The 27072-nt window shown below is 36.9% G+C and overlaps 2 protein-coding genes across 3 annotated transcripts; one reads left to right on the top strand and one right to left on the bottom strand.

The window, feature by feature from the left end:
- Positions 1 to 492: 492 nt before the first annotated feature.
- On the bottom strand, positions 493 to 21228 carry LOC137386901 (transmembrane protein 134-like). Of its 2 annotated transcripts, XM_068073105.1 has the most exons (9): positions 20967 to 21228; positions 16963 to 17354; positions 16360 to 16407; positions 13919 to 13989; positions 13727 to 13819; positions 9734 to 9810; positions 7037 to 7087; positions 3150 to 3203; positions 493 to 1415 (listed from the first exon to the last, which is right to left on the bottom strand). In XM_068073105.1, the coding sequence occupies exons 2-9, from the start codon at positions 17302 to 17304 to the stop codon at positions 1336 to 1338; spliced, it is 816 nt and encodes a 271-aa protein (XP_067929206.1). In that variant the 5' UTR covers positions 17305 to 17354; positions 20967 to 21228; the 3' UTR covers positions 493 to 1335. The 2 variants fall into 2 exon arrangements, with proteins under 2 accessions (XP_067929206.1, XP_067929207.1); XM_068073106.1 differs by lacking the exon at positions 16360 to 16407 and having other exon boundaries at positions 20967 to 21220.
- Positions 21229 to 21646: 418 nt separating this feature from the next.
- LOC137387908 (THAP domain-containing protein 1-like) lies at positions 21647 to 27072 on the top strand. The gene is made up of 2 exons (XM_068074421.1): positions 21647 to 21676; positions 26419 to 27072. Exons 1-2 carry the CDS (start codon positions 21647 to 21649, stop codon positions 27070 to 27072), a joined length of 684 nt encoding a protein of 227 aa, XP_067930522.1.

Consider the following 27072-nt stretch of genomic DNA (forward strand, 5'->3'; position numbering starts at 1 on the left):
GCCAACGTACCTGAGAAAGGTGTGACAGCACCATTACTTATTCTAGAAGAGTGAATCATAAAAACAAGAGGCAAATACATGTAGGTGTGAAACAGGTGTGAATTGATAGGTTATGTAATGCAGAAGCCAGTATTGATGGCAAATGATGAGAGACTACCTATAACATAATACCAGTGATATGTTACACAACATTTCATAGTTTGACAAAATTACATTCAGTTCAGGGCACAATAAAGGTGTCGGAGTGCCTAACAAGTTCCGCACTGGGATTGTAACAGAGGATCAGTGAAAAGTTTTCTCAGGACACATGGCCACTTTGCTTGAGAAATTTGTGACAACAGTTATGACTACCAGAACAGGCCGGTATGCCTTTTGTCACTCCACTAACGGAGCATCCATAGCTGAATATGACTCAAATACAAGTACATTGAGAATAGTGTTGGCTTTTTTGTCCATGTGCTCTGGAAATCATATTTTGCGATTGGTAAAAGGTGAATTTAAAATAATTTTACTATCAAAATTAGTTATCATAAAAGCATAACTACCAAAATAGCTCAACTATTTTTAAAATGTCTTTACAATAATTGGGTGGATTGCTAAAAGTGTGTGGTAAATCGGAAAGTGAAACGAAAGGAAAGCGCTCAGCTATAGCCAACTGTATTTTAGTAAAACTGTTCACTTTATAAAATAGTAATACAAATTCTCGTAACTAATCAGTGCACTTGGATAATATATTTGCATGTAAAGCATGTTTAATATAACTGACACAGTTCATTGGCACCTTCATGGCAGGTACAGAAAAGGAAAGACAACTCCTAAGTTAATTGGAAGGCCAGTGGTTGATCTATATACGATTTGCATGTCTAGTCAATAGCAAAGGTATAAAAGGCATCTAGATAACACAAATAATAAAACTATAAAGATTTAATGTTGCCAGTACATTGGTAGAGAGGAGATAACTCACAACCATTCTTAGCACCGTAATATAAATAAGACTTATGCAGATGTGTATAATATTGCAATTTCAGTCTGGCTGCCAGACATGAATGAAAGCTTATCAAAGGTTAATCTATGAATGGTTTTATTTATGCACCAGACCAACAGTGCGCAAGGTTAAAATAAGCTGCAGTAAGAGCTCGTTGGAGCATTTGGAGCACTTGCATCTAAAAGGGCTACGCATCTGTAAATCCATCTATTTATAGATGTTTTTACATGCTAGCATTTCAGTCTAAGCATTCATGTCAAATAGAGGAATGAAAACTGCAGGTTGACAGTGCAGGTACTGACAGATATCAACAGGTTGCTTGTCTGAGGCACACTTTAGCCCAACTGTTTTCATTTGATGCTTGGCAGCTTACTGAACTTGAAGCCTCTCACATCATAGGCAGCCAAACTCAGAAATATCAGATGATAAACTACAAGTGGAATATATTTAATTGATGAGTTATCTACCCACAAATGTCCGGCATCAAAAGAAAACAACTCCACAATCGTACAAGTGCCAAGAATGAAGGATGAAGGATTAGCAAACCACACTGGAGTTCAAAATTTCATAAACAACGAATAGCTATAGCCAACTTTTTGAGAATTACACCTGCTCTAATGACCAATTTAAGTTCAACGAAAATAACTCCAAACTTTTATAGTTTCAACATTTAACTGTCCGTAACAGACTGCTTCTGCTGATCAATGAGTGATGGTATAAAGTTCCAACCGAGTTTTAAAGGTTGACTTGCAACAAAATTCACATTACCGTTATTTGATATGAAAAGATTCACCATGTCTTACTCTATTGTGTTGCAGGTGCAAAATATGTGGAAATGTGATTACAAGCTCTTAAAAGCACAAAAACGAACAGAAAATCGCAGCCCCACGAGACCACCGTAGTTTGGATTCCCTTTCCAAAACGGCTCAAATCTGATGTATTTGTAAATCTGTTTACAGATGGTTTCTGTTTACACTTTCATGCAATCTTATTCGTCAAAATATTTTCACAAATATACTTCACGCATTCAATAAAACTATGTCTATTGTTCTTACGCGTCAGTTTTATCGTCATTGTAATGCTGTCACTTTTAGCAATGATATCTTATAACTTCCGTAAAAATTCATTAAACATTTTAACCTTACCTCGAAGGAGTACATATCATTGTCTGATAATCATGACGAGCCTGTTGGTCACCTGTGATAATCGAAAAGTGCTGCAAAAATTATTTGCAAAGTATTGGGTCACATGATCAGACTACGACTTGACGATTGAATAATGCCGAAACAAAACTGTAAAGTAGCGAGCATCTATATTTGATACGCGGTCTTCGGTGAAACCCGAAGTGCTTGTCATAAACTAGTACTACGATAAGTTTTATATTGAGCTTTGTATTGGCCTTTCGATTCACGTGAGAACATACGTGACAAGACGATAACCAAATTTCGTGGTTACGTCATCGAAATAAAGAGATTCTAATCTACGGCGGCTTTTCGTTTTTGAGCTTTTAAGAGCTTGTAATCACATTTCCACATATTTGGCACTTACAACACAACAGAGTAAGACATGGTGAATCTTTTGATACCAAATAACTGTAATGTGAATTTTGTTGCAAGTCAACCTTTAAGGAGAACAGATTCAAGTTCTCATCAAAAGACTAAGCCAGCCCATATACTGGTACGGAATTCTCTGTTAGTAAGCGTCCTCATGGATACCGAACAAAAGATTCCATAGGTAAACCCATATTTCAACGAAAGCTTGTGAGGAGCGGCCTCAAGGGTCGAAACCGAACTCACGAATGTACAGTCTTGTCAGCTATTTCTCGCCATACTTGTGCAGAATTCAGTTTATTGCACGCTGAGTTATAATTGAACAAATTATTGGAAAAGTAGTGAACTCAATAAGTGTAAGCTTTAGCTGCACTTAACCAAATTGAGCATGGCTATAGTTGTTAAATAGCAAGCTATTGGCTTCGGCTACCTCAGCTGATTCTTCACACAGAAACTTTCAAAATGAGAAGTTCTGATTAGGTCAGGGACCGGCCACCCATTTACAACTATGCAAAAAAGCATGTGCACATGACAGCATGTCAATATTCCTCCTATAAGGTTATAACTAGACTGCTAGCTTTAACGGTGACAAAGAGAACAGAGATAAAACTCACAGCCTGGAAGGAATAGGACCAACCCTCCAACTAGGAATATTATAGACTTCAGATCTAAAACAGAAAAGAAACAATGTCACTCTGGCTGTGCGTTGTCTAATTGCGTGCGAGACGGTAAAAATGGCCAATCGGATCCAATGATGTTAAACAGCAAAACCTTCAAATATGTCTTCTTTAGGACTCATGTGGGTGCAGTTTGCCTCAGACTAGGAAAATATCAAACAAAAAGTGAGAATTGATACATTTAGTAACATTGAGGCAAACTTTGCTGGATATGCACACGTTCTACTGGGTGAAAGTGGTTCTCCTTTAGCCTATGCTCCTTTAGCCTATAGACATGAAAGGCTGTTTGATAACTCACAGTCTATATAATTGTAACAGAGTTTGTCATTCTGGCTGCACTAAGAAGTCTACGGTATGTACAGCTAAGCGAGTATGAAAGTCCAGTTGGGTCAGGCATTCAAAAGACCTTTTTATTAACTTTTATTAAGTCTTGAAAGGCCTTTACCACTACTATGAAGTACAGAAAGAACCTAGTCAACACTGCAAGACTTCACAAGGAAGAATGCGTTGCCATAAATAGGGAAGAAAGTGCTTCAACAGGGTGATGTGAGACGCATGCTGATTACTTATTCAATGTTCAGCTTTGAGACATGAGCCATTAAATTTAAATATAATTTGAATAATTAAACGCACTGTTGGGCTTGAATGTCCTGCTGAAAATGACGTAGGTTTCTACACCAACTAAAGAGTATATAATAACAAAGCAATATGATTGCCACATACAATAACCATTCGTATTTACCATAGACCCATAAGCTCCTTAAAGACTTCATTTTCTTGTTACGCAAGCCAATTTACAGCTCTACATTTCTCTTTCAATGCTTCACATCTATTCCTTTAAAGTCTGGCAACTTAAAAACCACCCTATATTGCCACCACATTACTGGTTGGCCAACCGCGGAATGGGTGACACTTATGCGTCTATCGCTATACAGAGCTTCCCCACTAAAACTGCCGCTGACAGTATAAAAGTGTTAGAGGAGTTACTTTATATTTCAAAAAGTACAAATGGTCGTACAGCAGTTAGTGTGAATATCCAAAGTTAACATTAATCATTTGATGTCCTGGTTGAAACCAAATGATTTCTGGATGAGCTGAAGAATCCGTATAGGATCTACACGCTGCAGCCTGGATACGTCTGCAGGAATACTCTATATGCTACAGTAATACTCCGTATACTACAGTAATACTATGTACACTACAGTAATACTCTGTATACTACAGTAATACTCTGTACACTACAGCAATACTCTATATACTACAGTAATACTCTGTACACTACAGTAATACTCCATATACTACAGTATTACTCTGTACACTACAGTAATACTCTGTATACTACAGTAATACTCTGTACACTACAGTAATACTCTGTATACTACAGTAATACCCTGTACACTACAGTAATACTCTGTATACTACAGTAATACTCTATATACTACAGTAATATTCTGTACACTACAGTAATACTCTGTATACTACAGTAATACTCTGTACACTACAATAATACTCTGTATACTACAGTAATACTCTGTACACTACAATAATACTCTGTATACTACAGTAATACTCTGCATTCTACAGCCAAAAAGACCATTTATAGGAGATGTAGCCAAACGAATCCTGACACACTGCCATTTACAAAAAAAGCAGTAAGAATTGCTACACATTATTTACAAGACCAACAAATATGGCGCAATTATGACGTTATAATTTCTAGCTTTCCAGGCCGCGCAATTGGACAGTAAGAGAAAAAAAACTTACAAACAAGTAAGCAACTATATTTATGAAAAGTAATGCCTTCGAACTCAGTGAGTATAATGGTAGACCGGAGGTATCAGTTAGAATAAATTCATTAAGCTCTTCACTCAACACTGATGTTATTAGCATTACAGGAGCGGCATGCTTCAAAGTTTCGTAAAATATCCTGCAACACAGTTTTAGAGATATTTCAACGTATTTAGACGCGATAGAAGGACATAAAGAGATCGTCGAGACGCTACTATCATGAATCTGATTGGGCAATGGCTCAGCGTATCAAATGGGTGGCTGCGATGAAGTGGCATATTGCTTGGCCAGTTGACAAGGTTAATTAAAAGGTGAACAACCTCTAGATGTCATATAGCGGATACTACCCACTCTTATTTGATTGTTAAACCATAACCTCCCGTACAACTTTTATTGTAGGCTATTTACTAGGCAAATCAGACACATTGGTTCTGATTTTGAACTCAAAATCAAGATTGGTCGACTAACTTTCACAGTAATGAAGGTTTTTTTACAGCGTTTTAATACCCGTCTCAAAAACAACACGGCACAACAAGCTCCGCCCATAAATACGTGCCGTAACCTAGCTTTTTAGGAATGGAAGTTAGGGATGTTTAGTCCGATTTAGAATGATAGAGATGGGTGTCTTAAAACCCATTATTATCTAAATTCAGCCTTAAAAATAATCTCAGTCTTTTATGAAAGGTAGATAAGCTATTTAAAATTGCTCATAGCTTGTTACATGATGTTTAATAGGCTGAACGCCGAGAAAAATGAGCTCAAAAAAGCGGTTATGGTTTAATGACTTTGAAGGTTAATGGACCAATCTTTATTTTGAGTACAAAATCGGAATCAGCGTGTCTGATTTACCTAGCAAATACGATAAAAGTTGTACGTGGCAGGTATGGTTTAAAGCCCTGGCTTTCATTTACTGACACCCAGGTTAAACGCAGACTCGGTTACCTGTATAAGCATAAAAACAACGGCTGGCCATTTACCGCTGTTACATGTTGTCACCTGATTGGAGCGCAACGTGCGAGAATATTTTTTCTGGATGCTCCACAAAAACCTTCACCTGGATGGACGACGCGTGAGGCCACCACTAGTGATCCACTCCAGGTGAGAAAAGAACAGTGAGGTGCATTATAGCTCTTTGGTTTATAAGGAGTTTTACCTACCAACATACACCAAAAACTCTTCTTTTCAATAGAATGTTTTATTCAGTTAAAAATGTAACACATTGCAAGTTACTAAAAATGCCATCCACCATTCAATGAAAATTCCATTGCACTATTTCTACTGATGAAAAGTTGGAATAAGAAATCAAGTAACTCGGTACAAACCAACCTATGATGTTAAAACAATTGCATTCATTTCAGTATACATACTGTATGTGCGCTTGATATGAATTTTATGGCTCAACTCGACAAGCAATTCTGAAAAATTTAAACAATTTGAAAAAACCTTGGCCATACCTTTTCGTAAACTAGTGGGTATGCCATACTGGGCATGCCCACTAGTAGTAGAGCATGCTCACTAGTAGTAGTGTATGCCCACTAGTAGTAGTGCATGCTCACTAGTAGTGCATGCCCACCAGTCGTAGTGCATGCTCACTAGTAGTAGTGTATGCCCACTAGTAGTAGTGCATGCTCACTAGTAGTGCATGCCCACCAGTAGTAGTGCATGCTCACTAGTAGTGTAAACTCACTAATAGTAGTGTATGCTCACTAGTAGTGCATGCCCACTAGTAGTAGTGCGTGCTCACTAGTAATGCATGCCCACTAGTAGTGCATGCTCACTAGTAGTGCATGCCCACTAGTAGTAGAGCATGCCCACTAGTGATGCATGACTACGGAGATTGCATGCATGCAGAGTCATGCATGCTCTCTAGTGATGCATGACTACGAAGATTACTGTAAAGGTTTGGAGTCGTGCCCACACTGAATTGAGATGCACTGCCAAATCATCAAGGCATAAATACGCTTACCAAAAACTGAAACTATATAAAATAAAACATTTGTGATAAACTATGTGTAAGCGTAGACTTGGCTTCTTACCATTCGTGAATCCAATATTGAGCCCAATGTCTAAGCCCCAAGACACCAACGCTGTAACAAATTAAACTGAGACAGCTAAAACTGTGTGTGTATTATATTAATCGATAAGATTTTGTTAAAATCTCACTCAACTGATAATTTTAAAAATACTCTGATCATTGACCAATCAGATTATAGACAAACAAAGCAGATGCAATTTTTCTTTGTTCAGAGCTATGAATGCTATTATCCTCAGTTTCAATTCTTGGACTATAACAATTTAGCTGTTAACTATAAGAGTTAAAATTTAAATACCTGAGGAACAAATTGTGTTTTGGATTTGGGATATGTATAGACAACATCACAAAGACTATTAGATTTATATTATGAAACAAAAAGTACTGCAGAATGAATTTTTCAATATTTCTATATATATTCAACAAGCAGATTCAATATATGACTTGCTATATTAGCATCATTGTACAAGGTAAACTGCCAAACCGCCACAACATACCACAGCACAGTTCAAGGTCAACCAGATTCAATATATGACTTACTATATTAGTATCAATGTACAAGGTGAACTGCCAAACCGCCACAACATACCACAGCACAGTTCAAGGTCAACCAGATTCAATATATGACTTACTATATTAGCATCATTGTACAAGGTAAACTGCCAAACCGCCACAACATACCACAGCACAGTTCAAGGTCAACCAGATTCAATATATGACTTATTATATTAGCATCATTGTACAAGGTAAACTGCCAAACCACCACAACATACCACAGCACAGTTCAAGGTCAACCAGATTCAATATATGACTTACTATATTAGCATCATTGTACAAGGTAAACTGCCAAACCGCCACAACATACCACAGCACAGTTCAAGGTCAACCAGATTCAATAATTATATGACTTTCTATATTAGCATCATTGTACAAAGTAAACTGCCAAACCGCCACAACATACCACAGCCCAGTTAAAGTTAACTTCAAAACAGACACAACATACCATAAAGGTACGGCCACACGTGCTGATTTTTTCGTTGGTTTTGTCCGAAATCACAAAATGAACTAAAAACACAGGATTATTCGGTAGAAATTCGCAGAGTTGTGAGAGCTGTGCACGCACTCAGAAATCGTCGACGAAACGCTTTTAATTGGCTAAACAAATCATTAGTGAGCATGATTTTAGCAGCTTTCGCAAATGGTGTTCTCCGAGACACATATTACGACACACAATAAAAGTACCAACGCAATTCAACATAGTACATACGATGCAACTGCTTTAATTGGGCTAATGTTGTATTCTTATTATTCAGACATTATGGCTACGAATCCTTCTTTTTAATAATAACAATTTCTTTTTTTAGCAGCAAAAGTTCCGTTGTAGAAAGAGTGTCCATCTTTAGCGCAATCAAGTCAATTGCATCGTAATTACTATCGCGAACTGCGTTAGTTTTTTCTTGCGCGTCGCGCTATGTTTCGGACTATATAAACTGCACAAAGCTGCTAGAATCATGCTCGCTCATAATTTGTTTCGCCAATTGAAAGCGTTTCGTCGACGATTTCGGTAAGCATGCGCAACTCTGACAATTCTGTGAATTTCGGCCGAATAATTCTGTGTTTTTTATTCATTTCGTGATTTCGGCCAGAACCAACGAAAAAATCGGCACGTGTGGCCGGATCTTAACATAATTTAAGGATAACTTCAAGACCTATACAGATAGTTAATATCTACATGTCTATACAGAGAGTTAATATCTACATGTCTATACAGAGAGTTAATATCTACATGTCTATACAGAGAGTTAATATCTATGTGGTTATCCAAGTTTAATTTTATAGAAGACTGCTAAGACTCACTTAGCTTCACCACTTCCTTAGCTCACCTCTCCACCCCTTTTAAGACCGTATACTCACTATTCAACGAGGTAGGGGTTCACTTCATGAGCAATACCCTCAAGACAGTTGAAAACTTACTAGTTCATTGCAGCAACTATAATTTTAAATAGATTAAGATTTCTTGGAACAATGTGATTGCAGCTAAGATTTCAACGTGATTGCAGCTAAATGCTTCATCTCACAACAAATTTCACCAATGTGTTCAACCGTGACTTCCAAGCTAGACTATAGCTATAACAACAAGAATTAAGAGCAAGACACACTAGTAAACAGTATCGCTTGTAAAGTCAGTCAGAAGTAGGAATAGCACGGCAAACAGGTGAAATCGAATAGCAGATGATCAGAGGTTGTACACATAATATAGATTAGTTAGTGCAAATAAACAGCACTGGAATGTAGGTGAGCAGAGTTGAGGAAAACAGGGTATGATCACAGGCAGCAGGTTAAATGAGGCTTAAAGGCGATTGAGCTGCTATGTAATCTATACCGAATATAAAGGAAGGATCAAATGACATTCACAAACATAGGTATTAGAAATAATCAGGTTTGGAGAATCAGCGGAGTGCGAACAGCTTTGACACTCTATATATATGAGTAATATAACATGAACTACAGTAGTAAATACTACAAGGGGTACTTACTACAGAGCGAGTGATACTAACCGCGCTATGGTGTACACAAGATAAGTATTGTATCAATATCAAAAGGGATAATAAATGGTATCATATAGATCCAGGAGATTAGACAAGCCTATCCTTAATAGACCAGTGTATCTATAATATGAACGAAAGACAGAATTACTTACCTAGTCCTAGTAAAGTGAGTGTGATGGCACCAACATAAACTTTCCAGTTCTTGCGTATAATAGGGTGACTACATATCCTGTTAGAAGATATATACGACGCTATACACACATAATAAAACTATATTATGGGGTCTAAATAAGACTTTATAGTATTTATATCAGGGTGCGACAGCGAGCAGTTGCATGACCTTAAAAAATAGCAAACAACTGTCGAGCTCAAAGCACAAGAGACCTAAAGAAGTTGTTTGATCATGGCAGAAAACACAAATAATCATGTAATAGGTTACAGTTATCTGAAGCGTGATGAAAATAATGTGCAGAGAAGAGCGCTGTGACAAAAATAGCAAGATAATAAGCAGATGTTTGGAAGTGATTGCAACACTGCTTATTTGCATAGGAATGGCTCAATGTAAAACCTCTATTTGAACACCATGACTTCCTATTTTTCTAACCTTACAGTTTCCTCATAACACCCTTAATAGAGGTTTTACGGTATAACATGCTTATAGTGAACAGTTGATTGCACCAACACTGATGCCCCTGTAAAGGATGGTTCATCTATATCACCGTATCTCGGCGTTGATGTCACAATACTTCAGTGATCATCGATGATAACAATGTTCAGACTATCACAAACCCATCCGCGTTTGCATCAGCAAATCCTCCGCGACATAGTGTTCTCATTTTTCTTTTTAACTTTTCACGAAGAAACTTCTTTGTTTTTGCATGCCGGAATCAAATACTAATCCCGCAGCAACTATTATAAACGTAAATAAGTTACTATCTACGGGATTTACTATCGCCAAAATGGTTCACATTGTAAAAGCAGTCGACGATGCTCGGCGAAATATCGGAAATGTTAGACAGCTGCAAACTTTCCCAAGATGTCCGCATTGCTTCGTCGATGTCATTGGTTTACCATTCACATAATCGACGATGAACGCCAAAAAAAACCGCTGACATACAGCGACATAGTGTGAACCAGCCTTAAGCACTCTGGATACGTTGACTGTCTCCTATTATCATAGGAAGGCGAGAGCTCATTTCACAAGCAAATTATCCTAATTAGACTCTTCTGCCTTATGCGAATAATGGTAGGACTTTGTAAACAGATGTAGGAGTGTGTCTGGGGCCAAGTGGTGATGGCTCCCGGGAATGGAGAGGTGGAAGAGTGAGTGGACTCTAAGGCCGCTAGCATAGATATCATGGGGTGGGGTGAACTAGGCCTTAAGCCCAGTATACAACCAGTACAGCCTTATTGGTCAATGTATAAATAAGGCAAACTTTATTGGTCGATATACAACTAGGGCAGACCTTATTGGTCAATATACAACCAGGGTAGATTGGTCGGTATAAAACCAAAGCAGGCCTTTTGGGTTGAAATACAACCCAGACGGACTTGATATAAAATAATAATCTCGCATAATGTATTATGGAGAAACAAATGATAAGCATGCTATAGAAAGAATAAACAGCGACTAATACATCATTCAGCATGATGCCTCTTAAGATCGGCGCACATCAACGCCCTAAAGCATTATGATGGCCAGCATAAGTACCTCTTTAGGAAGACATTACTCGCAGCAAATGAATATGCATTCTACTAGTATCTGCTCAGCTATATGATCATAACCCTTCAATAGGAGGCTGTTAATCGGATAACAAAGTGACCCAACGCAGCCATTATTCACAAATCACCGAGCCTTCTTAACACAACTATAAGCTCAACCAGAGTGAAGCTCTCCTCACATAACAGTTGTTGACATACCAAGCTGTGGTTTGTAGACCAACAGAGAAATACCGCAGAAGATAATACATGCAAATGCAACTACACCAACCTTTATAACAAGTACGAGTATAGCAATGCCAACTTGTATACATCAGCTAGTCCTGCCTAAGCATCCGAACCTAAATACCACTCGTGATACATTTGATTAGTACATGTCATTGTGGTGAGGGCAGTTTGTTCACCCTGATGTATCTAAAGACCAGCCCACCCGCACCACTCCGTTTAATTCAACCATATCGTTATTTATCACCAGGGTTTGATTTTTCTCTGAGAATTATTGAATTTACCTGTAAATACCGTGCGAAAAATAAGAAAAAGTGATGAATTGTCCTTTTATTACTAAACCATAGCAAATTTCTAAGTTTTATAGGAAAAAATGGGTTTGTGTTGCTTATCAACTTTCCAGGAAATTAAACTGTAAGCAATGAACCAGTTGATGAACTTTTGTCAGCTCTATCATACCAAGTAACTTTAAGAACTTAGAATAACCAAAAGACCTACTCTAGGTTCATGAAAATTTCATGAACGAAACTAAACTATCATAACGAACGAGTGAAAAAATGTTAAATAGCATAACAAAGCTATTTAAATATAATTAGCTTTGTTCATTGATAGTCCAAGAAACGAATGGCAGCAAGCGATCAAATTGTAGTATCAATCTCGGCCACACAATTCTACCTGCGGTTCACAATTACAAACTAGTCCCAAAGTGAAAAAAAATTTTCTTACCGGTGAACCGAACCTGAGGAATCTAATTACATGTATGTTTGTTCCACTGCATTTATTTTCACATCACTATGTTGCACTATATTTTCACACTCATCAGAGCTGCGAAATTAAATTGCAGCAAAATTTTACTCTGTATGCTACTCACGGAACTAAATACTAGTGAAATATAAGTGTCCTAGGGTACATTCATTCAGTACTTGGAAGTTTAGCTCATCCTATCAACATAGATAATAAGGATAGAACTTGTTGTAAGAATTAATCCGTATTTTGCTAAAGCATTTTATTCAACTCCAATATTGGTTGAAACAAATTTGACTCGAAAGAAAATTCTTATAATTTAATGCTCACAGGAAGTCTAGCCATGATCTGTAATAAAGTGATAATCATTTAGTAGTGCTAGAAGCTAACAGCAGACAATAACTTCCAAGTGTAATGCCCATAGTTAGTTATTTCATTATTCAACTACAAACATGTACAACTTGGCTATGAAGGTTTTGGGAAGACGTGGAAGTTCGTATGACTATTTCCTTAGAACTGCATCTTGCCTCGTCTTGAGTGGGTGTCATATATGTATATCGAGGCTTGACTCAACTTGAGTGGGTGTCATATATGTATGTCGAGGCTTGACTCAACTTGAGTGGGTGTCATATATGTATATCGAGGCTTGACTCATCTTGAGTGGGTGTCATATATGTATATCGAGGCTTGCCTCATCTTGAGTGGGTGTCATATATGTATATCGAGGCTTGACTCAACTTGAGTGGGTGTCATATATGTATATCGAGGCTTGACTCAACTTGAGTGGGTGTCATATATGTATATCGAGGCTTGACTCATCTTGAGTGGGTGTCATATATGTATATCGAGGCTTGCCTCATCTTGAGTGGGTGTCATATATGTATATCGAGGCTTGACTCAACTTGAGTGGGTGTCATATATGTATATCGAGGCTTGACTTAACTTGAGTGGGTGTCATATATGTATATCGAGGCTTGCCTCATCTTGAGTGGGTGTCACACATGTATATCGAGGCTTGACTCATCTTGAGTGGGTGTCATATATGTATATCGAGGCTTGACTCAACTTGAGTGGGTGTCATATATGTATATCGAGGCTTGACTCAACTTGAGTGGGTGTCATATATGTATATCGAGGCTTGACTCAACTTGAAAATTCTTTCGCTATTTTTACTGCGGCTAGTGGAACTGTGCAAGACCATCTAATAGCTTGCTAAAATGCTTTCACTGCTCTTAGTTTCAGTTGAAATAGTTTAGTTGGACCAGAAAAGACAGCAAGAAGCGTAATAATTTAAATTAATTACTCTATTTCAATTTTTGATATTTTTCCTCATTTATCCCCGGTTGTTTAAGGCGGATGATGACAACCGTATTTTTCTCAAGAGGTATTTGCCGGCCCGGGAAAATCCTTGCAACCCTGTTTATCACACGTGATAGATAAGGTTAGAGTAAATATACCTGCATAGACACGGGGAGTCTTTGTGGGTTATTTCAATATCATCGCTTTGCTCCTCTACACTTGTCATCTGAGATATCAGACGCTTGTATGTGCTACAAACACCAATCCATGCAACTATTGGAAAGCTTGAGTGATCCTTTCAGCGAGGATTAATATTAGGAGATATTAGTAGCGGAGAACAGAGCGCTCACCCATCTTCCAACCTAACTGGTGATTGATGCTGTACTAAATTGACCTGTGAGAGTTCCTGGTGCACCGGTCTCTAAAATAGAAAGTGTGGCATGAGCCTTTGACAGCCATCGTGAGTCTTAGTATAGTGGATGGCTTTGTATATGTATATGCAGCGGCTAACTACATGATTGAAGTGTGATAACAAACACTAGAGCAAGAATACACGAAGCGAGGTAAGAGATACATGCACAACCAAAAACACTTCTCTTTGATAAACAAGTTAGTTGCATTTGGTGCCAATACTAAGTGTGAAATTTAAGAAGCATTAAGTCCAGTTCTGGTCTTTATGAAGACAATGAACCTGGAAATATTTAATGAGCATATCAGATGAGCAGATTTGGTAACCTTGAAGATAGCAGCAGCGCTGTTCCAGGAAGTACGGAGAAAAAGAATGATAACTAGTTTATTGGCGCGTCTTGATAGAACATGTCAGTAGTACATGCCAACAGTACATGTCAGTAGTACATGTCAGTAGTACATGCCAACAGTACATGTCAGTAGTACATGTCAGTAGTACATGTCAGTAGTATATGCTGACATCACAGGCCAACAGTACAATCCCATCAGAGTATCAGGAGCGTATATCGATGGTAGTTATAAACTGTATGTGCTGACAGCACAGGCAGACACAACGTGTTGTTGGTGCATATATATTCAGACTCATTTAAATTATTGTACAGATTTTACTTTCCAACTAACTACAGTGCAACCCCGGGTTACGATGTCCTGTTATAAGATTTTTTCGACTTACGATGTGGAGCGCAATGTTTTTTCGTCTCCCCCATTTTTCGTCAAACAATATCAACACAAATGTTTTTCGAAATTCAAATTTGGCAGTCAGTGTGCTGAAGACATCGGAATAACGAAGATGCCAATATGCTATTCGCCGAAATCGTTCCCATAACGCTTGAAAGAGATACGATGCTCGCTCTCTCAGTTCAAGGTTATTCATTATAAGTTATAGTGTAAATGAAACTGACAGATAGCTGATAAATAAAACCTAGCTTTAAGTATTAAGTTTATTTATTTATTCAGTTAAATTCAAAATTCCTGTTATATGTCTGTCTTGAAGGTAACAACTCTCTACGGTACGTACTGCACATAGGGTAATACATTGTAATGTTACATTTTATTGCAGATCATAGCCGTTAAATACACTATACTGTAGGTAACTATAGTTACTAAGGTTAACATACTATTTTCGTACTAGTTTTTAATATGTACAATATCTATATAAAATTTTGATGATTTTTATCAAGGGTGTTTGCTTTAGATAATTACTATGGTTTTCTAAACTCCTCCTTCATACGACGTTTTCGCCTTACATTTCCAACACCGAAATGAAGTAAAATCGTACGGCGGGAGTACACTGTAGTAGTAATTCACCACTAGCAACTTACTACGACTATCTCGGGACTAGGAACTCACTACTGGCAATTCACTACTGATGACTCATTACAAATGAGTCATCACTTATAACTTATAGCTAGCTACTCACAACTAGAGGTCGACAATTTCCAAAAAAAGTGATTCGATAATGCAAATAAACCATTTGCTATGTATTGAGATATTATGTAAAAAGACTTTTAAATTTTTGATAATATTTTTTTGTATATTTTAACTTGAAAAGAAAATTTTTTGTGTCCATGATAACGAGCACATTTATTTCATGAATGCCCAAGTAAGGTCATGGAATGAGCTTATTATAAGACCATAAGGCCAGTGAGTTTTAGTATCACACACTCTGAAAAGCGTCAGGTATAAGATAGCTCACCATCGTTTATACGATTGGCGACATCTCTTTAAATGATGGCGAATTTCAAATCATCTACCTTAAAAATTGCCACCAAACAATTAAATGGCCATATCGGAAGCTCTACTCACAGCTAGTCGTTCACTACTCACAGCTAGTGGTTCACTACTAGAAGCTCACAACAACTTGCTACTGTTAACTACCTACTAGCATCAGTGGCGCAAGTGACAGGTCGTGATAATAAATTATCATGCGATGTTAGCAGCCGACGATGTCATAAGAACTGTAGCATTGAAAGACAAGCCGCAAAAGATGATCGCCTTTCATAGCCCAATCATAACAGATCAATATCTGAAAGCGTAAAACATTTGCTCCGCTGATTGCCAATATTATTTGTGAAATTATTGCAAATATCTATTAGTTCAAAGGGCAATGACTGCTCCAAAGCATTTTAAGCTACACAAATGCACTTATATAGATACCGATATACTGTTCAATGTTGGCAACAAATTAAAAATTAACAGGCAAAGATGGCAAAGATCACGGCAAATAGCAAGCAATCTATTGGCTTTTGGTAATCAAAGCTCCTACTAGCTCAAATTATATGCAGCCCAAACGGACACACAACATGACAAGATGAGAAATCACCCTCGCATCATCCCATTCGACGATTTCTGAAGAATCAAGACGTCGCAGCTAAAATATACAAACAGTCTATTTAAGGCTAACGTCATGTTAAGTGTAACCTAATACATTCAACATTCAAATGAGCAACGAATATACCATATAATAAAGTGAAATAAAATATGAAATTGGTTTGGAATGGAAGCAAGCCAGTCATCCAGTTCATCCCAAAACAGCCACCTCACTAGTGACTAGATCCGAGGGAGATAAGAAAGCCGGAGTCGGCTGCCGCCGATCATTAGTTCATAAGACAGTCTTCTTAACTGACAGCCATTTACTTCACAATACTGGTTAGAAAACTGAATGTGTGATTGCCAGAAGTGATAGTAAAATAATTGTAATACATGATTACAAAGGAAAGGAGCTAGATTTTAACAACTTGCAAAGGCTAATGCTTACAATAGCAATCTAATGCTTACAATAGGAATAGCTTAACGCCATTCATGTGACTCATCTAAAATTTAAATTTAATCTTAAATTTGTAGCATGTGAACTTGTCTAAGGACTTCCTTGTTAGAACAGACCCGAGAAGGTCTTGTACAAGTTACAAATATGATGCTTCCCTACCTCAATGGTTTCAGGATCTTTATGAGGTAGAACTGCTGATTCTATTTTTTTGTTTTCAGTATCCTCATTAAAAGAGGCCAGAGAATTCCGACTGCTCGGATGGGGATCTAAGAACTCCACCTTTCGACTGTTATTTGGGCTGTCTGTCCGGTCACTGCTAATCGAACCTTCGTGATGTTTCTCCTCCGTAAAGCTAGCCTGAGAGTGTCCAGTTATTGAAGCAAAAGTACTTGCCGGAGAAGTGAGGAGTCGAGGTTTGGGAATAAAATCTTTGGATTTTTTAGTCTTAGTTCCTTCAGGGGCCTCGTCAAGGAAAATATTCTCATCGTAATCGTCAGCCATTGTGGCACAGTTATGAAGGATTTAGCAGAAGACAGGCTACGCTGCGGATGCTATAAAAGAGGAACTGAGTGATGGAAGTAATTAGAATTCATATGTCTTCCTTGCATAACAGACTTCACATCAAGAATAATATTATGCTAAACCAGCTAATCAAGGCTGAATAGAGATCAAATGAATGCAACATTGGAGTCAAAGAAGAACCGGAGATAGTCGAAGTTGAATACATAATGAGATACAGAGTGCTACATAGACAGTATAACAGAGTGAGAAAGCCCTTAGTGTGACTATCAAGGTATTGATAATAGCAAATGTTCTTTTCACAAAACTACATTTACAACATTTATGTGCGGGTTCACACTATTCGTACCAATTTATACACTGTCAAATACAGCATACAAATGTATCTCATTTCCTCTTGCTTTCTATTGTTCCTTAATTTGTTATTGTATCCTTACGCAATACATTGTGCTGGTGTTATTGAAATGCCTAGTCAGACAGAAAGATGATAATCAGCATAGATAGTCAAGACAGTCTATTGGAGATGTATGCCTAACAGACTAGACAGAGAGATCAGTAAATACATCAATGTTGCTTTTTCTAAAGCAGCATTTAGTGAATTAGACCTAGACATTATACGTGTTAACATTTCCTCATCAGCATGAAACATATCGAACATTGATATTGAAATTTTTATAATTTTATTTTGTTGAATAGATCCTTGGTAAGGCATTTTCAGCAGCGCTGATATCAATTACAGCACCGAGTTGTTGTTGTCTTACGTTGTTATCAAGTCATATGATGGTGTATCATTCTCGATTAGATGAGAGAGGAATCCTGGTGTCATAATTTCTTACCAAATATAAACTAAGGGAAGTTGCCAAAATTTACACCAAACTTATTACTATTTGTTGTGAGTTTCAAAAACCAAGCAAGCAAATAAGATGATTATACATAATCATGGTTATATATGGTTATACATAATCATATTAATAATTCATATATTAATTTTTGCTAAGACTTCTACAGTTCAACTTCTCTGTTTATGTATTCTTATTATGCATTGCTTTATTTACTATCACTGGGTTTCCATGCTTCGAACATATTCGGAGTTGACCTCTGCTGCCGACATCGCACCCTAACATTTCAACAATTTGGAGTGGGACTTTATTGATTTTTCAAAGACTAGCGATGTACCCATCAAAACAGCGCTTGTTAAAGTAGATTCGCTTTCGGGTCCATTCACTTTTCAATTCACGCTTCGTACACATGTTGCACTAACTCAGTCAGGATACATGATCAGAATTTTCTTGATTAGTTATAATATTAATATCCCTCTATATTACAAAACAACAACAAAATTTACTACTTGCTATATAATTATTACTTCAGAGGTCGCATGAATGACAATCGCTTTGATTAATAAATTTTTCCTATGCTTAGGAGGAGGTAGGCATTGGTGCTGTGTGAATCTGTACAATCAGTAGGTTCAGCTATTTAATAAGGTAATAGAATAAATAAATAGGTAATTATCTCATACTTGTCACTCGAGCAATCTATCATTGGCAATAGCAGTTATAATGTACCTGCGTGGTAGTGCTATGGAATGAGATGAATGTTTTATCTCCACTGGGGAGAGCTCAACTTAGTATCCATTCACAGTGAGTTTTACATTCCGATTTTACCGTTTTTATGATTTGTAGTAGAAGAAACTTCAAATCCACTTGAAGCATAGAAAACCAGTAATTGAAAGAATCTAGAGTGACAGCTATTACACGACTAAAAAAAATCTTTAACATGCTGGAGTTCATGAACACAAATCTATATTTACAAAGCCATAATGATAAAGTATTTCTAAAGAAAATCACAAAATAATTATGGAGAAAAAGAATCTAAACTACTTAGCAACAAATAAATTTCCCATCAACTCGCCTCCACACATTCTTTTGAAAACTGATTATGTCATGCTACTTGAATTGTTTGAATCCTACCACGCTTTCTCTTAACGGATCTCTTGACAACATCACGGTTGTTCATAACATATGAGATCATGAATAGAGAGAGGATCTATCCTAGATAATATTTTTATACCATGTGAGTCTAATAAAACATTTTATTTTACCATAGCTGATGTTTGTTGGAAACATTTGGACAAAGCAATGTTGTGAATCAGCTACAAAACCTTTGCAGCATTTCTTATAAGCAGAAGTCATAGTAAATAATGTTTAGTGAAAACAAAAACATAGTGATAGCTGAGATAGTGGCTAATGACTCAAGGCAGTAGCGTGACGATCAATCATTCTTTATTCAGCAAGAAACTTCAGCAGGCAAAAGCTTAGAAGTGATCTGTGACAAATGGGACTGATAGAGGGAAAGCTATAAAGGCCCGAATACTTGCAAATACGTCTATGACAGAAGCAAAACATCACAATTTAAATTCATTGCTATGGTAACAAAACTATATTTCTAGCAAATCTGCGCAAGATTTTGCACCAGATTATGAAGGATTTGGTTTGGTAGATTATAAGGATATCATTTTAATTTTATATGATTGATGAACTTAAAAAATAATTCATCAATGTAATTTAAATATAGTACATAATCAATGCTCAACAGGTGTTATTGTTGGGTTTTTTCTTTTCATTATCGCATTCAGTAATAATTCAAAACAAAATGCTATTTATTGTAGTGATACAACGAGAAACATGGAAATTTGTTGCACAAAGAAAGGTTATAACTGAAAATAATTCTTTATACAAAAATCCACTCAACAAAACCTGAGGGCATCCTGACAAAATATTCAACAGCACAACTTGTGTTTCTGTCAATTCTACAAAACACTTTACAAGACAAATTCTCCGCTTCAGAAGGCATCATGCCTACATGGCAAGCAGCAGACGTTACGTCTTATTGCATTTGTCAAATACTAAAATGATTAATGGTTAAATAATTTTGCATCTATAATAAATAATTGCATAATAATAGCATCTTGTTCAACCATTTTTGCAGCTGAATGCAATCTGCATGACCTACATTTCATTATACCAGAGCAAATAAACCCGATTAAAATAAAAAAGGACATTATAAATAGAAACTTTAAAAAACTTTAAACATTAAACAAAAGTAAAAATCCTCAATGAGACAGTCTTAAAAATACATGCTCAAGACATTTGCTCATAAATGCCAAATAGGCATAAATCTTTAGTAGTGAACGGAACATGAGCTGAAAGTTCGAAATGAATACGCAACAAATCTATTAAAACATCTGCAAAATAATAGCAAAATACTGAGTCAAGTGTTGTTATTTATTTTTTAAAGTTCAGCAGCTAATGGGAAGGGTTTCAGTTAGACAACCATAAAATCCGGACAAATAATTGCTGGCTTACGTAAATTTACTTTTTGTCTGAAATCAATTGTTTAAAAAAGTAAACAGTATTTGCTGGTCTGACTGATGTTGCTACTAACACTAGTGAACACCATTAATACAGGAATTTAATTATCGAGATACAAACTTCAGGCAAGTGTTGTTCAAAATAATACATGTGCTCAATATTAATTTAATCTGTTAATACATCAACAGCGCCTCAACTACGAGTAGTACAATAATTACAACATACATAACTGCTGGTATAAATATTCAAGCTCATATTCATGAAATCTATTACCTTTAAAAAGTTCAATCCACTGAAAATTGTGATACGTTCCTTGCGCAAATTTGAATAATAAAAAACTAGCAAACTGTAAATACGCAGCTCTTAACTAGAAACTCCTTCAACAACAGAGATGTCCGTCTCAGCTGACGTCGTTTGCCAGCACCTTTAGTTTGTGCGATTATACAAGTACATGTACTGAATTACATTAGTTTTCTTGTAATTCAAGAGTTTAGACTAAGCTCAAGTTTAAAATGTTTTCTTCGATGTGAAAGCAGTAAACACTCACAAATGTGGTTAGCGCCTGCGTTATAGGAGTACTTGGCCGTTACAGCCATTCAACTTTACTCCATTGTACAGATACACCAATGTTACAGAGATTTCGCCTACAGGAGGATTTGGCCGCAAGAGATTTCGCTTATAAAAAAGTTTGGCAACGAGAGGTTTCGTTTACGAGAAGTGGGAGGTTACGTCCATAGATAGGTATAGTAAACCCAAGATTGGCGAATAGCTATCATTACAATGGCGCAAAAGTGAGGCCTACAATTGGCTGTTGTTCTCACGACGTTACGTCGCAGTGATGCGCATCATTGCAACAGAGCCTTCAGCTGAGCAATGAGTTTAGTTGTGAAAGCATGCTTGTCCAACTAGTTTTTAAGTCATAAACGTTACAATAAGACCAAATTCTTGGTGAAATGTCATCAGAGGAGACTACAACACCCCAGGTATGTGAACCCACAATACAAATTTTAAATACTTGGTAAACCTAACCTTTGCACGTGTACTACATCATTGGTTCACGTTGTAAAAAACTAATGGAAACAAACCAACTACCAACTCAACTTACTTGTCTTATCGTGGTCTCATAACAACGAACATATCTTTCTATGACTAGAAATTCCCTTGTCATACAGCCCACGACCAAAGTGATATTGGAAAAAAGCCCAGGGGTGGGACAGTCTCTAAAACAGGCACCATGTGCACACCAAATTTCACGTCCTAAGGGGTATATTTTCCCAGTCATCACGTTAACGTGCTATGGGTATATTTCAGTAAACTAGATACATAAACGTAGTATGGGTCCATGTGGTTCGTTAGTAAGGCTTGTTAGAATGTAAAACTTGATCATAATGAATTATGTAATCCATAATAGCTAACTATGGTAATCAAATTAAATAGAGATACAGTGAAACATGGATAACTCGCCCTCGGATATAGCGAACACATGGTTAACTCGACTGGATTTGCTTGGTCCGTTCCCAAGCAATGATAAATGGCTCTATATAACTCGAACTCAACACTGTTATAACGAACTGTTTTTTGCCCAACGGCTACCGAAACGGTTGCTATCGCTTTAGAAAATCACTTTATTCCAAGCCATAGAGGTAAACCTCAACTTTTCGTAATTCATAAGCGTCGTTATTACCTCCATCGGCAAAATATTTTTGTCAACGACTGTTCTAAAGGTTTGGTGAAATTTGATTTATACTGCTATACAGTAATACTTCAACTTACGAGTGATCCAACGTACGAGAAACTTGAGATACGAGCCAGCTTTTAAGCAAGTTTTAGCACTAACATACGAGCCATGTTTGAGATACGAGCACGTGAGTCAGTTGCCAAGTATGCCGGAGGTGTTTTATGAGAACATCATCACTTTGTATTTTTCAACTGCTCAGGTTATACTTTTGTACCGTGTTTTTGTGCGCGATTTTCAGTGTAGAATTATGTGAATTAAAAAGTACTGTGCGTAGACCAAAAGTTTGCCAGTAAAATGAAAGATGAAATGCAAAGAAAAAGCAAATGATAACAATTATCAAACGGATAATTATTGAAAAAATATGCGAAATGTGTATGCGTGATTGAGCTAGCTCAGCAATATGACAGAAATACATCCACAATTATCAAACAGAAGGATTATATTCAGGTCATTTATTTAGTTCGCAAAAGGACTAACGATAGTTTCTAAACGGCGCAGCGATCTTCACGACCGCTGATGGAGAGACTGCTCAGGCATTGGATAAAAGATCAACAATTGGCCGGTGACAGCGTAACTGAACGAGGCTATGTGAAAAGGCCGGTACTATTTATCAAAACTATAAACATTGTTGGCTAGTGGTCGTACATTAACCGTTTGTGACGACGCATGTGTTCGTCCTAATCGCAACGTGTTGAATGGCCGACAAAGGCAAACGTCCTTAGATAGGCTTATCGTAAAACGGCCGGCTAGTCGTGAAAGCGAAACACAGGAAAAAATAGCTAACTAGCGAGAAACTTGAAACTATGAACGCCGAAGAAATTTTAATTACGTTAAGTTAAAAATGAAAGTTTGCTTTTAGGTTTGCTTCTAAGTTTGTCTTTTAAGACTTTGATAAAACCCAAATTTATCAAAGTCAACTGTTGTAATGAAGGATAACTCTCTATAACTCCCTAGGATATCTCCCTCTCTGGCAAATGCTAGCGTTAGCTGCTATTGTATGTATTTAATTTTACATTTTATTTAATCACATTTTCTTGCATTATTTTTATTTGTTGTTTTTTAAAAATTTGTTGTAAGTTAGGACAATAACCAACATGTTCTTTCAGTTACAATATCTTGTTTTGAGTGTTTTATTTGCATGTTTCAGAGTATGAAAACCAATTAATATATATTTAATTGTTCTATATATAAATAAATTGCACCAACATGCGAGTAAATTGACATACGAGCTCAGTCTCGGAACGCATTAAGCTCATAAGTTGAAGTATGACTGTACGATGAATAGCACGGGCTAGCCGGGTTACAGGCGCAAGGATTTTCGCCACGCACATACAAAACAAAAACAGCATGTTGTTTTTGTTTTGTATTTGTGTGGCGAAACTCCTTGAGTGCGTGACCCGGCTAGCCCGTGATGAATAGTTTTCCGACGTTGATTCCGTGTTGAATTAACGTCGGAATGTTGAATGTTTAAAACGTCTTAAAAATTGTTGTAATTAAACGTATACGTTGTCTTAGCTAAAAAAAACTATTCATCGTTCGACCTAAACACAAAATACGTGTGTACATTCAATAAGTGTCCATTCAAAAAGCGTGAGTGATATACAATGTACTGTAAAACCTCGTAAAACTTTTAATTGAACTGCCTCGGAGTGTTGCTCTTAACGAATCCCAGATAAAGTAAGGTAAACTTTGCATAAACTTCAAGAAAGATCGGCAAAATTGATCGTGGGTAAAACGCTCAAAAGAAAAAGATGTCTTTTCTTTGAGCATTTCAGCAACGATCAAGTTTTGCCAATGTCAATCTAAAAAACGTCCTGGCAATAACATCACCTCAAACAACAAACCAATCTCAAGTGATAGAAAAATCTCTATAATTTTTGATAAAAACGTTTTAAACTTTACATTGGAAGCATTTAATTTGAAACAAGCCATTTGTGCTTTTGATTTATATTATAGTTTGTATATGTTCATGTATCTACTAATAAATAAGTAAATACATGGACTTGTGACAGTGCTCTGATAACTTGAACACTCTGATAATTCGAACACTTTTGCTCGGTCCCTTGAAGTTTGAGTTATCCGAGTTTCACTGTATTAAATTTTCACCCCTACTACGGCTGTTTCTGACGGGCGATAGCGGAAACAGACTAAGGACCTTTGTGTGAAAGTAAATGCCGCCCTGTATTTAAAAGGGCATAGACTTATGTTTACGGAGCTGATTGGCTGATTTGGCTGTTTTCGCATGGCGTAAAAAAATCTTATTTGTGTATTTCTACTCACATTTTACTGGCAAGCCCGGCCATGTAACCTCTTCTGTAGATATAGTGATAAGGATGTAAAACTCTGTGTTATTGGTGACTATAAAATATGTAACGCAAAAAGGGTTAGTTGTGAAATAATGGTTGGTGGACTATGGGCAGATCTGCCAACCCAAAAGTGGGGCAATGCGTGAGATTTGGTTTTGGGGCAATTGATGTATCAATGATAGTATATATAAAATTGTGGAAATTGGGGCAAAAATCTCACGCATTTTCATTTTTTCTTTGGGGTGATTGCGTGAGTCTCACGCCCAACGCGTGAGAGTTGGCAGGTATGGCTATGGGTCATTTGTTAAAACCCTAAGAAAATGAGATATGGGTCCAATTCTAAACCTAGGTGTGCACATGGTGCCTGTTTTAGAGACTGTCCCATCCCTGGGGAACAAAGAAAGGGTACTGATGGTTGAGAAATGCAATATTAGCAGTCAAATGGCACTGCAGTGCAATAGGATAATTGCAATGGTAGCTGTAATGTAGAGGGTGTGGGTGTTATTATATACAACAAATAGCAATAATGAAAGGAAAAGATTATATGTTTATATCTCTCCCCTGCAATAGGAGAAATGCAATATTAGAAGTAAAATGCACTGATATTATTAGAATAACCAATATTATTAATATAGTAATACATGTACAGTATAATAGAAAACCAATGCACAATTTTGTTACATTTCAAAACGTCATAGCTAACAATATTAAGAAGTTGTGATATTTATATAGATTTTTAGAAAATCTATTTAACAAAACTGTTCAGAAAAAATAATAACAATAACATATAGCCCATCATCGATGTTGTTAGTGTGACTATTACACTTCAATAGTCATCCAAACTTACAATTAAATATTGTACTAATCTCATAAGAATCGTTAGAAAAAAATACCATCGTCATTTCCTTTACTTTCACTGCTTTGGACATCAGTTAGAATACCAAAGTACTCAAAAGTTTCCAAAATGTCAGTTACTTTGAAATCGGCAAAAAAGAAACCATTATATTTCAGTACTTCTACGTTAATTACAGAAACCTTCGGCAATTCGGCAATGCTATAGACTGGTGAAATGTGCACGTTATTTTTTCGTGAAATACGCACAACTTAATGGTTCTATTCTCTGTCGCTCGGCGTTTCGTTTGCCAGTCTTAATTTTGATAAAAATAAGGCTTGGCAAGTTTTAATAATGATTTTCGGCCAAATTAATCTGTCTATTTGTGTATAATCCGATCAGATGGGTAAGTTTTAAGATATTGTCGACAGTTTACAAAGACTTGGTAACATATTTAAATAGGTTTTTATGTGTTTCGTATCGTTATTATACTTAAATGACTCCACTGAAAAATGGGTAAATTTGTCGATGAGATTTCGGTACAAGGGTTTGCGACAGCCGTTGATGAAAAGTTTTCGTGCACATGGATTTATCATAAAACTCTCAAACATTCGCTCCGCTCGTGTTTGGTCGTGGGATTATTCTGATTGAAAGTGAAGTGAATGAATGCTTAGGACTATCAAAAGAAAGAGTGTCTAGACTGATTACAACAACTTATATTACAAACTTGTCTCTCAGCTGATACGGTTGTAATCTAGCTTGGTATGATTGATCGAATGTCTTTTTTGTCTCATTCCAAGTAATGTAATGATATTCATTCTACTACATGTATGTATTGTTAATGTTTAGGCTAAGAAAAAGTCAAGCCGCAGCTGGTGCTGTGCCTATGGATGTTCAAGCAATCTTGAGAAATGCCCAGATCTGGCGTTTCATCGCTTTCCAAACGAAAAACGAGCTGAAACCCGTAATGCTTGGATAGAGGCGGTGCGAAGACAGTATTGGACTCCAACATCAAGCTCTGTATTATGCAGTGAAAGTGTTGAGAAAGACTGCTACAAGGTTCCACCAGGTATTGGAAGAAAACCAATGCTAAAATCTGACGCAATACCTACAATATTTACAGCTTATCCAACCTACCTTCAGCCAAATGCTGTGAAAATACAGACACCAACCATAAAAACAAAAAGCCTGGCAAAACATGGAAGAACATCTCAGACAGCAGCCAGCACCATAATACCTGACCCTGAAAATACTACACCTGGTGATACTACTATCCATGATGATGAGCAACCTGCAGCTTCTAGCAATCAGGACACACCTACAGCCTCGACAACGAGCTGCCGACGCGGTGGTAGACCTAAACAGCCTGCTGCCACATGTATTTCAATATTAAAAAGAAGAATCAAAACTCTTCAGCAGAGAGTTTGTCGATTAGAGCAGAGGAATAGGATTCAAAATAATTTGATCACAATACTGAAAAAGGATAATAAACTGCAAGGTTGA

The sequence above is a fragment of the Watersipora subatra genome, chromosome 2 (assembly GCF_963576615.1).
Source record: "Watersipora subatra chromosome 2, tzWatSuba1.1, whole genome shotgun sequence".
Lineage (NCBI taxonomy): Eukaryota > Metazoa > Bryozoa > Gymnolaemata > Cheilostomatida > Watersiporidae > Watersipora > Watersipora subatra.

Bases quoted from the DNA above. Each gene is read 5' to 3' on its own strand.
- LOC137386901 (XM_068073105.1), bottom strand. From the start codon at position 17,304: ATGGCTGACGATTACGATGAGAATATTTTCCTTGACGAGGCCCCTGAA. The intron at 13,820-13,918 runs GTGAGCGCTCTG...TGGTGTTTGTAG, and splicing joins CCAGTTAGGTTGGAAGATGG to CACATACAAGCGTCTGATAT. The intron at 1,416-3,149 runs GTGAGTTTTATC...TTCCACTTGTAG, and splicing joins GGTCCTATTCCTTCCAGGCT to TTTATCATCTGATATTTCTG.
- LOC137387908 (XM_068074421.1), top strand. From the start codon at position 21,647: ATGTCATCAGAGGAGACTACAACACCCCAG. The intron at 21,677-26,418 runs GTATGTGAACCC...GTTAATGTTTAG, and splicing joins AGGAGACTACAACACCCCAG to GCTAAGAAAAAGTCAAGCCG.